Source organism: Amblyraja radiata, chromosome 6 (assembly GCF_010909765.2).
Source record: "Amblyraja radiata isolate CabotCenter1 chromosome 6, sAmbRad1.1.pri, whole genome shotgun sequence".
Taxonomy (NCBI): domain Eukaryota; kingdom Metazoa; phylum Chordata; class Chondrichthyes; order Rajiformes; family Rajidae; genus Amblyraja; species Amblyraja radiata.
In genome coordinates, this window is record NC_045961.1 from 92,954,333 (window position 1) to 92,971,964 (window position 17,632).

Genomic DNA, 17,632 nt, shown 5'->3' on the forward strand with positions numbered 1-17,632 from the left:
GGATAGTATCAAAGCGAAGGATGATGCGTACAAATTAGCCAGAAAAAGCAGCATACCGGAGGACTGGGAGAAATTCAGAGACCAGCAGAGGAGGACAAAGGGCTTAATTAGGAAAGGAAAAATAGATTATGAAAGAAAACTGGCAGGGAACATAAAAACTGACTGCAAAAGTTTTTATAGATATGTGAAAAGAAAGAGATTAGTTAAAACAAATGTAGGTCCCTTGCAGTCAGAAACAGGTGAGTTGATCATGGGGAACAAGGATATGGCAGACCAATTGAATAACTACTTTGGTTCCGTCTTCACTAAGGAAGACATAAATAATCTGCCGGAAATAGCAGGGGACCGCGGGTCAAAGGAGTTGGAGGAATTGAGTGAAATCCAGGTTAGCCGGGAAGTGGTGTTGGGTAAATTAAATGGATTAAAGGCCGATAAATCCCCAGGGCCAGATAGGCTGCATCCCAGAGTACTTAAGGAAGTAGCTCCAGAAATAGTGGATGCATTAGTAATAATCTTTCAAAACTCTTTAGATTCTGGAGTAGTTCCTGAGGATTGGCGGGTAGCAAACGTAACCCCACTTTTTAAGAAGGGAGGGAGAGAGAAAACGGGGAATTACAGACCAGTTAGTCTAACATCGGTAGTGGGGAAACTGCTAGAGTCAGTTATTAAAGATGGGATAGCAGCACATTTGGAAAGTGGTGAAATCATTGGACAAAGTCAGCATGGATTTACAAAAGGTAAATCATGTCTGACGAATCTTATAGAATTTTTCGAGGATGTAACTAGTAGCGTGGATAGGGGAGAACCAGTGGATGTGGTGTATCTGGACTTCCAGAAGGCTTTCGACAAGGTCCCACATAAGAGATTAGTTTACAAACTTAAAGCACACGGCATTGGGGGTTCAGTATTGATGTGGATAGAGAACTGGCTGGCAAACAGGAAGCAAAGAGTAGGAGTAAACGGGTCCTTTTCACAATGGCAGGCAGTGACTAGTGGGGTACCGCAAGGCTCAGTGCTGGGACCCCAGCTATTTACAATATATATTAATGATCTGGATGAGGGAATTGAAGGCAATATCTCCAAGTTTGCGGATGACACTAAGCTGGGGGGCAGTGTTAGCTGTGAGGATGATGCTAGGAGACTGCAAGGTGACTTGGATAGGCTGGGTGAGTGGGCAAATGTTTGGCAGATGCAGTATAATGTGGATAAATGTGAGGTTATTCATTTTGATGGCAAAAACAGGAAAGCAGACTATTATCTAAATGGTGGCCGACTAGGAAAAGGGGAGATGCAGCGAGGCCTGGGTGTCATGGTACACCAGTCATTGAAAGTGGGCATGCAGGTGCAGCAGGCAGTGAAGAAAGCGAATGGTATGTTAGCTTTCATAGCAAAAGGATTTGAGTATAGGAGCAGGGAGGTTCTACTGCAGTTGTACAGGGTCTTGGTGAGACCACACCTGGAGTATTGCGTACAGTTTTGGTCTCCAAATCTGAGGAAGGACATTATTGCCATAGAGGGAGTGCAGAGAAGGTTCACCAGACTGATTCCTGGGATGTCAGGACTGTCTTATGAAGAAAGACTGGATAGACTTGGTTTATACTCTCTAGAATTTAGGAGATTGAGAGGGGATCTTATAGAAACTTACAAAATTCTTAAGGGGTTGGATAGGCTAGATGCAGGAAGATTGCTCCCGATGTTGGGGAAGTCCAGGACAAGGGGTCACAGCTTAAGGACAAGGGGGAAATCCTTTAAAACCGAGATGAGAAGAACTTTTTTCACACAGAGAGTGGTGAATCTCTGGAACTCCCTGCCACAGAGGGTAGTCGAGGCCAGTTCATTGGCTATATTTAAGAGGGAGTTAGATGTGGCCCTTGTGGCTAAGAGGATCAGAGGGTATGGAGAGAAGGCAGGTACGGGATACTGAGTTGGATGATCAGCCATGATCATATTGAATGGCGGTGCAGACTCGAAGGGCCGAATGGCCTACTCCTGCACCTAATTTCTATGTTTCTATGTTTCTATGATCCTCCAGTGCTTCTACGCAGCGGCGGTGGAAAGCATCTTGTCCGGGAACATTACCATCTGGTTTGGGAATTGCTCTGCCAAGGACAAGAAGGCTCTGCAGAGAGTAGTGCGTTCGGCCGAACGCACTATGGGAACTTCACTTGCCCCCCTGCAGGAACTATACATCAGGAGGTGCAACTCCAGAGCCAACAATATCATGAGAGACCCCTTCCACCCCTGCAACGGACTGTTCCAGCTGCTACGGACTGTTCCAGCTGCTATGGGACGACAGATGGCACAATGGGCTAAGTGTTCGGCTGGCAACCGGAAGGTAGCTGGTTCGAATCCCGCTTGGAGTGCATACTGTCGTTGTGTCCTTGGGCAAGACAGTTCACCCACCTTTGCCTGTGTGTGTGGATGTAATTATGTGAAGCACTTTGGGGTCAATGCAAGTTGACTAAAAATGTGCTATATAAATAAAGAAATTTAATTTTAATTTACGGTCAGGCAAACGCCTCCGTTGCCATGCGGTGAGAACGGAGAGGTTGAGAAGGAGTTTCTTCCCAGAGGCCATTCGGACTGTAAACGCCTATCTCACCAGGGACTAACTCTACTGAACGTTTTTCCTTCCATTATTTATTATGTAAAAGAATATGTGTGTTATGATTGTGTTTATAGTTTGTTTGGTTGTTTGTCTTTTTGCACAAAAGTCCGCGAACATTGCCACTTTCATTTCACTGCACATTTCGTATGTGTATGTGACAAATAAACTTGACTTGACTTGACTTGATAACCTGAGGGCGAGAGCTCTATGCAGACTCTCTCCTATAACTTGGAAACCTTTAAGAATCTGTGCAATTTATTTTCAAACTTGCTTCTCCGTACACCTGAACATACTGCCATTTATTGTCAGTAGTCTTGCCTTTTTGCACCTCTCCAAATGTGCTCTAACATGCACGTCTCAATCACTGATACACAATATGCAGGACTGCCCGTTTAGCCCTGTGGAACCTCAGTGGAAACAGCTTTAAGTTATAGAAACATAGAAAATAGGTGCAGGAGTGGGCCATTTGGCCCTTCGAGCCAGGGTTTACTGCACTTAACTCGTCATAAATGTAATTAATTGAATTGAATGCTTTATTGTCAAATGTGACTTCAGTGAAATACTTTGCCTGCAGACCTGAGGTATACAGTAGTCACCACATAAAGGGCACAGACAAAGTTACAAAGTATCCCACGCCAGGCCCTCCTTTGTTCTACCCCTCCCCCGCCCCACCACTCCCCCCCCCTCAAGGCGGTACCGCCCGCCAGGCCCTCCTTTGTTCTTCCCCCCCCCCAAACCCCCTCAAGGCGGTCCCCCCTGCCAGGTCCTCCTTTGTTTTTCCCCTCCCCCCGCCACCCCCTCCCCCCCCCTTCAAGGCGGTACCCCCACGACGGGCTCTCCTTTGTTCTCCCCCCGCCCCCCCCCCTTAAGACGGTACCCCCACGCCAGGCCCACCTTTCGTCAACTAGCAAATAGCTTTTGTATTACACTGAACCAATGAAAGTTTAGAAACTATTGTCTATTTGTAAGATGGCCATTTGCAAATTACTTGGTATCACTTTTTCTCCACAGAATTGTCTGGCTGCAGCAGGGGAGCCGAGAGCTGTTTGGGACAATAATTGAGGATCAGATATATGTCCTGGTCGATACGTCTCAATCCATGAAAGATAAACTCGAGTTGGTTCAAAAAAAGATCTTTCAGCTCATGCAGGTTTAATACTACGGCAGCTCTTACTTTCAGTATACTTATTTAAATGTTAAAGAGCACTTCGAATGAACTAAAGGACACAAAGTGCTGGAGTAACACAGCAAGTCTGGCAGCATCTCTAGAGAATATGGATAGGTGACGTCTTGTGTCAGGGCACTTCTTCCGGTGACGGGTTTCAACGTGAGACGTCACCTATTCATGTTGCCCAGAAACACTGCCTGACCTGGTGAGTTATTCCAGCACGTGTGTAATGAGGAACTGCAGATGCTGGAAAATTGAAGCATCTATGGAGCGAAGGAAATAGGCAACGTTTCGGGTTGAAACCCTTCTTCGGACTGAAGGAGAGTTTCGCCCCGAAATGTTGCCTATTTCCTAAAATTAGATGTCCTCAGCTAGTTTTGTTACATCTGCCTTTGACGATGACGATTTTGTGCCCAGGAAGCTAAAAATACTCAGCGACTATCCTTTAATGTTGATTAATTCATGCTTCAGTCGGATGAATATGTTTTGCAGTCAGATGTATTTATATACATTGTGTGTATCACACAGCATATTAGTTTACCAATACTCTAGGGCTCTTCATGATGGTCAGAACCATAGATGTAGAAACAGGCAGAGAACACATGGACTTTGGGCCTGCTCCACAATTCTGTAAAATCATGACAAATTTTTCAACATATGTGCATTTTCTTGAATTAACCTCATAATCCCTTGATTCCTGTCACAGCTAATAAGTTATCTCTCTCTAGCTCAACAATTGAGCCTCCATTGTCCTCCTGGGTAAACAATTCCAAAATTCACTACCCTGTGGGTGAAGAAATTAATCTTTATCTCCATCAAGCTGGAGTAACTCAGCGGGGCAGGCAGCATCTCTGGAGATAAGGAATGAGTGAAGTTTCGGGTGAGACCCTTCTTCAGCTCAGTCTGCAGAAGGGGCTCGACCCGAAATGTCACCCATTCCTTCTCTCCAGCGATGCTGCCTGTTTCGCTAAGTTACTCCAACATTTGTCTATCAAATGATGGCTGACTTCTTATTTTGAGACCGGTTCTGGACTCCCCAGACAGTGAGTTGAAACATCAACGATGCATGGATCTCTTCAAAACTCTGAAGAACTTTTTAAAGTTTCAAGATCAATTTCATATTTTTAAAATTGGTGTTGATTCTGGGAAAGGTGACCCGTTCTGACTGATTGTTCCACTTCTGCATTTTTGAGTACTTACTAACTTCCGAGAAATAGTGCCTTCAGTCATCAGTGAAGTAATGGTCCTTGACACTGGCCTTAAAGCAAAAGCAGACACAAATACATAGACATTTCAGTTCTGCAAAATTCTCCTTTTGTAGCCATTGGCATTGGTTCAAAGGAAACCATGGCAGTATGTAATTCTGCTTCCACCATGTTTCTGAGTGCCCTTAACATAGAACTGTACAGCACAGGCGTAGGTCCTTCAGCCCACAATGTCCATGTCGAACATGATGCCAAACTAAACTAATCTCCTCTGCCTCCATGCTATCTATATAACATATAACAATTACAGCACGGAAACAGGCCATCTCGGCCCTACAAGTCCGCGCCGAACAATTTTTTTTTTTTTTCCCCTTAGTCCCACCTGCCTGCACTCATACCATAACCCTCCATTCCCTTCTCATCCATATGCCTATCCAATTTATTCTTAAATGATACCAACGAACCTGCCGCCACCACTTCCACTGGAAGCTCATTCCACACCGCTACCACTCTCTGAGTAAAGAAGTTCCCCCTCATGTTACCCCTAAACTTCTGTCCCTTAATTCTGAAGTCATGTCCTCTGGTTTGAATCTTCCCTATTCTCAAAGGGAAAAGCTTGATCACATCAACTCTGTCTATCCCTCTCATCATTTTAAAGACCTCTATCAAGTCCCCCCTTAACCTTCTGCGCTCCAGAGAATAAAGACCTAACTTATTAACTTATCTAAAAGCTTTTTTTTTTTTAATTAGAAGTACAATAATATGGTACCTTTTTAGGTACCTAGTATATATTGGCATGTTACAATTCATGTACAGCTTCTTATTATTTTTATTTTAACAATAAAAAGGAGACAGAGAAAGAATAGAAAAGAAATAGAAATGTGTGTGATATCAGAAAGTAAGAAAAGGAAAATGAGGATGAAGAGAAAAGAAGCAGAGGTAGAAAGCAGAAGAATAAAGGAGAGATAGCTATTTGTTATTCTTGGCCACCATTCACCCAGTCCTGAAACGGATCGTTTCTACGTTTGTATAAGCTTTTTAAATGCCATTATCATATCTGCCTCCACAACCACCCCTGGCAGCACTTTCTAGGCCATTCTCTGAGTACACCCAACACATCTCCTTTAGATTTTGCACTCTCACCGTAAAACTATACTTTACTCTACTAGTCTTTGATATTTCCATCCCTTCCTTAATGTCTCATACATTTCAAAAAGCTCACCTCATTCTCCTGCACTCCAGAGAATATAACATCGATTTAGATAAGGTTTCCATGTAAGACCTTCATACCGTAAACTTCAATGCAGACTTAAGACTCCTTAAGCTCGAAGAAAGCTAATTGCAGCAGTCAGTTTAAGGACCATGCTGCCAAGCATATAATGCATCATTATATGGATTTGTTTAGTTTAGAGATACAGCATGGAAACAGGCCCTTCGGCCCTCCGAGTCCACACCAACCAGCAATCCACTAACACTACCCTACACACACAAGGGACAATTTTACATTTTACATTTTACATTTATACCAAGCCAATTAGCCTACAAGCCTGTACGCCTTCAGAGTGTGGGAGGAAACCGAAGATTTTGGAGAAAACCCAAGTAGGTCACGGAGAGAACGTACAAACTCCGTACAGACAGCATCCGTAGTCAGGATCGAACTCAGGTCTCCGGCGCTATAAGGATTGCTTGACTTGAAACACTATTTACTGGAATATTTATTTTCTTCAGGAACAGCTTAGACACAAGACCAAATTCAATTTTGTGAAGTTTGATTCCAGAGTTGAACCTTGGCAAGAGAAGCTGGCAGAAGTTAATGAACAAAATCTTGAAAATGCTTGGTCTTGGATCAAAGGACTTCAGGTAAACCTAATTGCGGACATCCTAACACATGTTTCTTATAATAATTTCAATAGTAATAGTTTCTGCAATGTTTTGCAAGGATCAGGCAAGTCACGTAATGTATTACTATGGAAAACTGGAACAAATATACAGTTTTAGTTAAGTTTAGTTTAGAAACAAGCTCTTTAGCCCAAGGAATTCGTGCCGACCAGCAATCCCAGCACACTAATACTATCCTATGCACACTAGGGACAATTTTACCAAGTCAATTAGCTTACAAACCCAGTGTGTCTTTGGAGTGTGGGAGGAATCCGGAGATCCTGGAGAAAACACAGCAGGTCAGGAGGAGAACATACAGACTCCAGTCTTTAGATATTGAGTTTGAAACAGGGACATCCGTTGAATGATAATCCCATAACTAGTACCCTGACACAAACACCCAGATCTTGCATGGATAATTGCAAGGGAATCTCTCCATGCATTAGAACAGGCGTACAGGGTTGACTTTAAATGTCACATCCAAATGCGGCACCTTAAACAATGCAGCTTCTACTGCCAGTCTGTTTTCAAGACTGTAGGGATGCTTCAGTCCACGAAGGCTATCTCATTTTGAAAGCGTTACCAAGACCCTTATTAACCTCCATATTGTGTGCAGAGATTAGAAAGCAGCAGAAAATAAACTTATCTTGAAGTGGTTAAAACACCAAAGTTATGCATAGTGGACACAAAGAGCTAGAATAACTATAACTGTCAGGGGTTATGGGAAGAAGGCAGGAGAATGGGATTGTGAGGGAAAGGTAAATAGATCAGCAATGATTGAATGGGGAGTAGACTTTATGGGCAGAATGGCCTAATTCTGCTTCTATAAATTATGATCTCTGATAATATGAGGCCAGGTTTGCTGTGTGGAAAGATTTTAAATATGGTCAACTGGCTGAGAGGGAGAGAACCTGAACAGTTAGAGAGGGAGTTAAAGAGGGAGAGAACCTCAACAGAGGGAAAATGTGTGTAGTAGCAATGTTACAACATTTTGAGATTTTAAAAATCAAGTCTGCAATTTATACCATCAGATAAAGCATAAAAAGAAGTTTAATTTGACACCTAATTCACTTACATATCTTCAGTATTAAAAAAGTTATGGCCATTTTCATACTCGGAAATTGGCATCTTGTTCCCTATTGCTTTTTCATTGACTTAACACAAAAGCTGTGATCGAGAACATATAAAAGCCGATAACTTTCTTAAAATTTGGGGGAACTGAAAGAAATTATCAGTTATTATAGATTGAAGCATTCTGAAACAAATATGAAACAATCTTACTTAAATGACTTGAAATTAAAGCATATAATTAGTTAGTTACCTAATTGTAGCTAATTACAAAATTCAATTACTGGATCTAAACATCTATCCATTTCTTAAGAATAGATTAACATTTTTAAATAGCCTAAGTGTCCAAATAACATTGACACAATAATTCAGAATATAACATAATTTTTAAATCTCATTGTCATGGGTTTATAGGCCAAATGGAAGGAATTTAATACCTGTAAATTAATGGCTATTTAAATCAGCTTGCGAGTGGAATTTTCTGGAACGGGACCATTTGGAACGTTCAGGGTGCGGTGAATTTAGTCCCCCATATCGGCAGCAAATACACTGCCGGTTCTTCGTGGGAAAAAATCACCGTTTCGCAACTTAAAATGTGAATTAAATATATCTTAAGAAACACTTTTATACATAAAAATAAACCACTTTCTTTTATCTGGTCCTCCATAAAATCCGTCCCCGCTTTCGGCATTGACGGCTTCAGAAACTGATTTTAAAATCATTCCAGCGATTAACTTGTCGGGTGAATTTTTTTTTAAAAACACACAGAACGGCCGTAGGAACGATCCTTTAGCAACATCTTGCACTCCAACAAATATAATTCAGGACCAGGTCGGGAAAAAACCCTGTTTTAACCCCGCCTCCCCCTCAAACGTGCCAAAATCGCGTACACAGCCAGTGGCAGAATTGCAGCACCGCTGAAGGTAAGTTTTGTAACATACCTAGAAATAGCAGCTAAGAATTGAAGGCAATTAAAGAGGGGGAACACACAAACAGAAGAATGTAAAGATTGTGAAATGCAGAGCAGTAGGACAATCACAGTGACTGGGGAATGAATGTGAATAAAACTGAGCCAATAACACAGATGGTCTGGCCATTTCTGTTACAGTTGTAAGAAAGTAGCAGTTACTGAACTAGGAGGTGTTGGACTTAAGGCATCTATACCTCATGCCCAACAGTAGCAGCGTGAAGAGGGCATGGTGGGCATCCTTGATGATAGATGCCGCCTTCTTGAGACAGCTCCTCATGTAGATGCTACTGATGGTGGGGGGACGACTGTGCCCGAGATGGATTGGGCTGAGTGCGCTCTCTGAAGCCTCTGTATTCCTATGCAATGGAATTGCCTTGCCAGGCATGATGCAGTCAGTCAGAATCCTTTCCACAGTGCATCTGAAGAGGTGTGTTAGTCAATAAAATCGCCGACTCTCCTTAAGTGGAGGCGCTGGCATGTCTTTTCATAATACAATTGCCGTCTTGAATTCAGAATTCAGACCTGCAACTGCGGGTTTGGCGGGCGGCACCGGGAGCCCGCGGGTCCCTGGAGGGAGACCGCTTTTCGGGGCTTCCGCAGCGGCGACTTCTCCCGCCCGAGTTGCGGGGTTGAAGAGCTCCTGGAGCGGGGCCTTACAGCACGGCCCCGCGCGGCTTGGAATGGCGGCGGGTCTCTGCGAGCGCGCGCCGGGGGCTCTAACATCAAGAACCCGGTGTGCGACCTTGCATCACCCGGCGTGGCTTTAATGGCCACGGGACAATTCACCATCGCCCGCCGGGGGCTTTGACTTTGACTCTGACATCGGGGGGGGAGAGTGCAGTGGAGGGAGAAGTTTTTTTGGCCTTCCATCACAGCGATGTGATGGATGTTTATGTAAATTATGTTGTGTCTTGGGTCTATTTGTTTGTAATGTATGGCTGCAGAAACGGCATTTCGTTTGGACCTCAAGGGGTTCAAATGACAATAAATTGAATTGTATTGTATTGTATTGTATTAAGATTTTCTCATGGGCCACACAGAGAGGGCAGTTAATCCTTATTCCCCACATTTGCATTTAGCCTGTATCAATAGCACATACATTTTCTGTTTGTTTCTCGTCTCGTATGGTGTATCGTTTTGAATGATAAGATTGATTTGCAAATTTAAATTCTGCCAAATTTTCATAATTAATTCATAGATAATTGACTGCACTTATTCCTGATTGCATTGGGCATGCATTATTTATCAAGAGACATTCATTACAGACAATTGAGGATTAACGTATAATCCTCAATCTACTGAACAAAGTATAAAGACACCAACTGAATCCAATGACCAAAAGCTTATTCCCTGATGAATGTAATATATTTTTCAATTGCCTGAACTATATTTGAAAATGATGGCATTTCATTTATGATTTATTATAAAATCTATTTATTGGATGTAATGCCAACATTAATTGCAATGAGATCATGCTATTGGCTTTGAACTATTCATAAAAATAAGATCTGCCTGATATGCTGAAAATGTACTGATTATTTGATCTTTTGCGTGGTTATGCAGATGATTATTATCCAGCATTTTTTAGAATTAATCAAATCATCAATGAAAGACTATCAGAAAGCACAGCTTGCTGTTAATCCTCTAACTCATACAATTTTCATTCAGTGCGAGGTTCAGGCAACCTTTTTTTATAGTTTTGTGTTGTATTTCTCTGCAGGTTGGAAGTTCCACAAACACACTGGGAGCTATCAGACTTGCCTTTGCTGATGCTGGAACTCAAGCTGTGTACCTCCTGTCCGATGGAAGGCCTGATCAGGTAGAGGGCCATATGCTGGACATAGAACAGTACAGCCATGGGCGGAAATCCTGTGGGGGGGGGACGGAGGGAGGCACGTCCCCTCCATGCTTTGCGAGGTGGGGGACAATTCCCCCCATGTTGTGTAATCCGGACTTTATCAGAAGCTTTCTGATCGGCCCATTCGCGGAGCCTTTCAGCGCCCGGTGTGCCTTAAAATCAAACTGCTGCATCGAGGCGATCGAGGCTCCCGATGTTGAAGGCCCCGCCGGCCGATGAAAGGCCCCGTGAACGGGCCGATTCAAGCCCCACGATTTGGGGCGGAGGAAGCTGCTGTTGCTGGGGTTCAGAGTCAGTCACCAACCAGGTCAGCTCCCGATGTTACCATCCACAGGGCTCACGGCCGAAGCCTCGCGTGTGTGCGCATGCGTGCGCGCGACCGCCAAGAAATTGTGTATCCCCCCCATGTTTTGATAGAGATTTCCGTGCCTGAGTACAGCACGGGAACAGGCCCTTTGGCCCACAATGTCCATGCCGAACATGATGCCAACTTAAGCTAATCTCCTCTATCTACATATCCATCCCCCAGGTGCCTAACTAAAAACATGTCACTATCGTATCTGCCTTCACCACTACTGCCAGCAAATTTCAGATAGGTTGCTTCAGTTGTTATCAGCCAAACATCCCACCAACAACTAGAGAGCAGTCCTGAGCTATTATCCTTCTCATTGAAGACCCTCAAACTATCTTTACTTGGACTTTACTGGACTTTATCTTGCACAAAACGTTACATTCTATATCCTGTATCTGTACACTGTGGATGGCTCGATTGTAATCATATATAGTTTTTCCGCTGACTGGTTAGAACTCAACAAAAAGCTTTTCACTGTACCTTGGCACACGTGACAATAAATTAAACTAAATTAAACTAAACTAAACCCACCACTCTCTATGTAAAGAAACTCTGGCCCTGCACTTCTCCGTTAAACTTTGTCCCTCTCATCTTAAAGCTATGCCCTCTAGTCTTTGACATTTCCACCCTGGGGGAAAAGGTCACATGAAAATGTCACATTGTTAGTGAAATATAACCTTCAGGTATGGGTGCCTCTTCATTGTTACATGTCTTTCCAAATGTCCCGTGACTTTACCCAACTTCACAGCAGAGGTCCCTTCATAGTTAGTGGAGATTAACTAATCCCAGCAAAATGAATGATTCTCCCATTCCTTAAACCAATTCCCCGATCAAGCTCCATGTTTGAATAAAGTCACCTCTCATTCTGCTCAATTTCAAAGAATGCAAACCCAAACTGCCCAGCTCAGCAGGACTTACCTTTAATATTTTGTGTATTTTCACCCCTCTATTGACAGCTCTACCTTATCTCTGCCTAAATTATACCCTACCATTCTCTGATATTTCCAGTAGTGGGAGAGTCTGGGACCAGAGAGCACAGCCTCAGAATAAAAGGACATACTTTTAAGAATGGAGATGAAGAGGAATTTCTTTAGCCAGAGAGTGGTGAATCTGTGGAATTCATTGGAATATGTGAAATCTGTGGACTGCTGTGGAGGCCAATTTAATGGGTATTTTTAAAGCATAGATTTTTATGTTCTTGATTAGCAGGGGCATCAAAAGTTACGGGCAGAAGGCAGGAGATGGGGATGAGCGGGAAAGATAGATCATCCGTGATCAAATGGTGAAGCAGACTCGATGGGCCAAATGACTTAATTCTACTCCTAATGCTGCCTTGAACTCTCCATTGATTTAACTGCTTTGACCAAGCTTTTAGTTTGCCTGCCTTTGTCAGCTCCGAATCCACATTTATATTCTGAACTGCAAAATCTTTTTATGCTTTCAAGGGGTCATATAAATGTGAGTAGTTCTTTCCCAGGAGAGAGCTTAAATGTGAAATGTTTACATTTACAAATGGTGTAATAAAAACTCTTCACTAATTGTTCACGTAATGAAAATCCAAATACTGAAAGTGTAAATGAGAGATTGGGAGCCTGTGTTCTGGGAATCAAAGGTGAGATTTTTGTTCTTGAATCTTCCCCAGTTTATTTCTGCCTGAGCTCCTGGCTGGTTAGTAGAGCTGATTAGAAAAAGGTAGCTTATGGATATCTCCCCTCCATCCCCCCTTTTCACCAGGTCCTGTTCTGGAACGTGGTTAAGCAGCAGACTTGATGATAGTATATAAATGATGAGAGATGTAGGAAAGAACTGCCGATGCTGGTTTAAATCAAAGGTAAACACAAAATGCTGGAGTAACTCAGCGGGACAGGCAGCATCTTTGGAGAGAAGGAATGGGTGACGTTTCGGGTCGAGACCCTTCTTCTAACTGATGTCAGGAGAGTGGGCGGTACAGAGATAAAAGGTAGTCGGAGACAGTAAGACTGGTAGGAGAACTGGGAAGGGGAAGGGGACGGAGAGAGAGGAAAAGCAAGTGAGAGAAGTTAGAGAAGTCAATGTTCATACCACTGGGGTGTAAGCTACCCAAGTGAAATATGAGGTGCTCTTCCTCCAATTTGTGCTGGGCCTCACTCATAAATTATGAGACTTATGTCAATCTCTTCTTTTCTACTCTTTTCTTCCTTATTCCTGTTTTGCTATTAAATAAAAAAATAAGAAGTTGTATATGAAATGTAATATGTCAACAAGTATTAGGCACTGAGGTACCGCAATATTGTACTAACTTCTAACAAAAAACAAAAAAAAAATTAAGAGGCATATGGTTTCCCAACCTAGGGTAAATGTACCCAGGGTGTAAATTTCGCCTACCCAGGGGGTAAATTTGTTGATTCTGGATTTGTACATATTTTGTCTCATTGACTGACTGTGTTTGGTTCTGGTATACCGGTATCTGTTCATCATTAGTAGTTCATAAATAAGTGAAATAACATTGTTATGTTCTATTAAAGTTGCCTGGGGCAAATGGGACGAAAAAGGTTGGGATCCCTGGGGTAGTCCGCCAGAACCTTTCCCCTGTTGCATCGACCCCGCACGTACTAACTTCAACCTTGGAGATGAGACCCATAGTAAACTTGATGTGATATTTTAACATTAAAGCTAATTGTCGATATTTATTTATTTTTTCCAAAACAGCATCCACAAAGCATATTTGCACAGGTGTTGCTTGCTCATCCTGTCCCCATCCATTCCGTTGCATTTAACTGCGACGACGTTGAAGCCAACAAATTTCTATACGATCTTTCTGAGAAGACAGGTGGACGGTTCCATTCCTACAGCTGTGAAATCAGCGAGGCCAATAATCCCGCACCGTTTGTGGTAAGGAATTTCAAAGGGAGATGAATGTTTAAGAAATATTCCAGAAGGACCAAATAGATTGTTACCACACAGTATTTCATTTAGAATAGCTTGCATTTATATTGTGTGGTTAATATATATATGAGGCTCATACGATCATACGATATAGGAGCAGAAATAGACCATTCGGCCCATTGAGTTTGTTCTGCCATTTGATCATGGCTGATCTATTTTTCCCTCTCAACCCTATTCTCCTGCCTTTCCCCCAAAACTTTTGACACCCTTACTAATCAATAAAAATACCCAAATGACTTGGCCTCCACAGTCGTCTTTGGCAATGAATTACACAGATTCACCACCCTCTGGCTAAAGAAATTCCTTCTTATATCCATTCTAAGGGTATGTCCTTTTATTCTGAGGCTGTGTCCTCTGGTCCTAAACTCTCCCAGCTGCTGGGAACATTCACGCTCACTCTATCTAGGCCTTTCATTATTCAGGTTTCAATGAGATTTCCATGGTGCTTCACAGGAAAGTAATCGGATCGAATAAGGAATTGAGTCACATAGAGCATAGCAGCGTAGTCGATAAATTATTGGAAGAGTATCCAGAATCCTGGGCTATTAAAATGAGGTTGAAGTTCAAATCCCATCAAGGCAGGTATATGGGACTAGGGGAGAATACGTGTTCGGCACGGACTAGAAGGGTCGAGATGGCCTGTTTCCGTGCTGTAATTGTTATATTATATGGTTATAAGGCAGATGGGGATTTAAAATCCAGTGTTAAATAAAACTGGAATCAGCAGGATACAAAGGATACAAGGACATTTATTGTCACATACACCAATTGGTGAAGTGAAATTTGTCTTGCCATGCAGCACACAGATAAAAATAAGACACAACATTAAAGAATTTAACAATAAACATAAAAACATCCCCCCACAATGGTTCCCACTGTGAGGGAAGGCACAAAGTCCAGTCCCCATCCCCATGTCCACCAATAGTCGAGCCTATTGAGGCCTCCGCAGTCGCCGCTACGGGGGCCGATGTTACAGGCCCTTTTTCGCCGGGTGATGGCGCTCCAGCGTCGGGAGAATCCTCTCAGCGGCTTGGGATGCCAGGAACGGCCGCTTCCTTACCGGAGACCGCGGCGTCCGAAGCCGGCAGGCCGCGCTGGACGGAACTCCACCACTGGCGATCCCGGTGAGAGATCCCAGGCTCCCGATGTTAAAGTTCAGCGCCGCCGCCCGCGGCTGGCCGCTCCACAGTCCCGCAGCTCCGCGATGTTCACTCAGCATTCCAGCATGGCGACCCGGGCAAGGCTTCGCCCGCTCCGCGATAGCGCTCCAGCGCTGCGCCGCCGCCGAAGCCGAGGTTCTGGGCGGTCCCCACAGGAAACCAATGAAACAGTCCCCTCAGGAGTGACCATGAAACCATTGAAATGTAGAAGCTAGACACAAAATGCTGGAGTAACTCAGCGGGACAGGCAGCATCTCTCGATAGAAGGAACGGGTGACGTTTCAGGTCGAGATCCTTCTTCAGACTGGTTAGGGACATGGGAAACAAGAGATATAGACCATGATGTAGATAGATAAAGAATAATGAATAAAAGATATGCAAAAAAGTAACGTTGATAAAGGAAACAAGCCATTGTTAGCTGTTTGTTCGGTGAAAATGAGAAGCTGGTGCGACTTGGGTGGGGGAGGGATAGAGAGAGAGTGAATACTGGGGCTACCTGAAGTGAGAGAAATCAATATTCATATCACTGGGCTGTAAGTTGCTAAAGCGAAATTTGCATTATCTAGTTCACCTAATCGCCTTTGAGGAAGGAAATCTCTTCCCTCAGCTGGTTTAGCCATGTGCAATTCCAGACCCACAGTTATGTGGTTGCCTCTTAATTGCATTGGGAAATGGACCAGCAAACCACTCAGTTCAGGGGCATTGAGGCTTGCCCTACTGATTTCCTGTATATAAGTTCATAAGTGATAGGAGCAGAATTAGGCCATTCAGCCCACCAAGTCTACTCCTCCACTTAATCATGGCTGATCTATCTTTCCCTCTCAACCCCATTCTCTTGCCTTTATAGAATATTGCTGTGTTCATTTGAAAAAAAGCTTTTCACTATACCTTGGTACACATGCCAGTAAACTGAACTAAATGATGAATTTGAATTTTGTTTCAGCCAGCAGAAGTTATTGTTCATGCAAATGTATTCATTTGAAATCTTCAGAGTGAAGACATCTGCCTGCTGAAGAAGGAAATTGAGATGGGAAAGAAAGATTTGGGGAAGGTGGAGAAGCTACATGCAGAATGTATAATGCTGGACTGGTATCATAACTGTGAAGAACCTAGACCAACCAATAAGTACGTTCATTTGGCTTTGCAAGCATCTTTTCAGCATCTTAACAGTGGTTTAGTTTAGAGATACAGCGCGGACACAGGCCCTTCGGACCACCCAATCCGCACCGACCAGCGATCCCCACACATCCTACACATAAAAGAGACAATCTACATTTATACTAAGCCAATTAACCTACAAACCTGGACGTCTTTAGAGTGTTGGAAGAATGATAACTATCCCTTGGCTGTCAAATTGCCCTGCTATTAATTGTGTGCCAAAACCATGAATGGTATACGGTTTTGGTCTCCTCATCCAAGAAAAGACGTGTTTGACAAAGATGAAGTATAGTGAAGATTTACGAGACTGGTTCTATGGATAACGAGTTTTGCAGTATGGGGAGTTGTAGTAGTCTGGCAATATGCTCTACATCAGACAAGAATAATAGGAGATCTCATTGAAACCTACAAAATGGTTTCAAGGCTTAACAGACTAGATACACGAATGATACTTCCATTGGCTGAGAAGTCTAGAACCAGAGGTCGCAACCCCAGAATAAGCAGTAAGAATTTAGGACTGAAATGGGGAGACATTTCTGCTTTGAAATTCTCCACCTCAGTCATTGAGTTCATTTGACAGGGAGAGTGATGGTTTTCTGAGTGTTAAGGTAATCATGGCAGAGGGACATAGTACAGGCAAATGCCCTGGAGGTAAGGATCATGTGACCCATGACCTACTCCTGCACCTATGTGTTATGTTTTTATATTCTTAAGACAGTTCAGGATCACTAATACATTTTGGAATTATCTTGAAGTTGTGAAGAACATTATCTAAACACAATCTCTTCTTGGGCACCCTCTCGTGTAAGCTTTTGTAGAATTGATTGGAACTCTTTAACCTTAATCGTTAGACTTTTAGAGATAGAGTGTGGAAACAGGCCCTTAGGACCACGAGGTTATACCGACCAGTGATCGCCTCGCACATTGACACTATCCTACACACTAGGGACAATTTACACTTTTACCAAAGCTAATAAACCTCCAAACCTGTACGTCTTTGGAGTGTCAGAGGAAACCAGAGCACCCGGAGAAAACCCACACCGGTCACAGAGAGAACGTACAAAGTCTGTACAGACAGCACCCGTAGTCAGGATCGAACTCGGGTCTCTGGCACTGTAAGAAACATAGAAACATAGAAAATAGGTGCAGGAGTAGGCCATTCGGCCCTTCGAGCCTGCACCGCCATTCAATATGATCATGGCTGATCATCCAACTCAGTACCCTGTACCTGCCTTCTCTCCATACCCCCTGATCCCTTTAGCCACAAGGGCCACATCTAACT

General features: G+C 43.3%; 1 protein-coding gene across 1 annotated transcript in view; it reads left to right on the forward strand.

Moving 5' to 3' along the window:
• The window catches only part of vwa3b (von Willebrand factor A domain containing 3B), a 184,255-nt gene that overhangs the window by 98,240 nt on the left and 68,383 nt on the right, over positions 1–17,632 (forward strand). Inside the window, exons 11-15 of the mRNA XM_033023449.1 lie at positions 3,620–3,758; positions 6,710–6,841; positions 10,618–10,716; positions 13,796–13,978; positions 16,184–16,317. Of these exons, the coding sequence (XP_032879340.1) occupies positions 3,620–3,758; positions 6,710–6,841; positions 10,618–10,716; positions 13,796–13,978; positions 16,184–16,317 (687 nt within the window). The remainder of the gene's footprint in view (positions 1–3,619; positions 3,759–6,709; positions 6,842–10,617; positions 10,717–13,795; positions 13,979–16,183; positions 16,318–17,632) is intronic.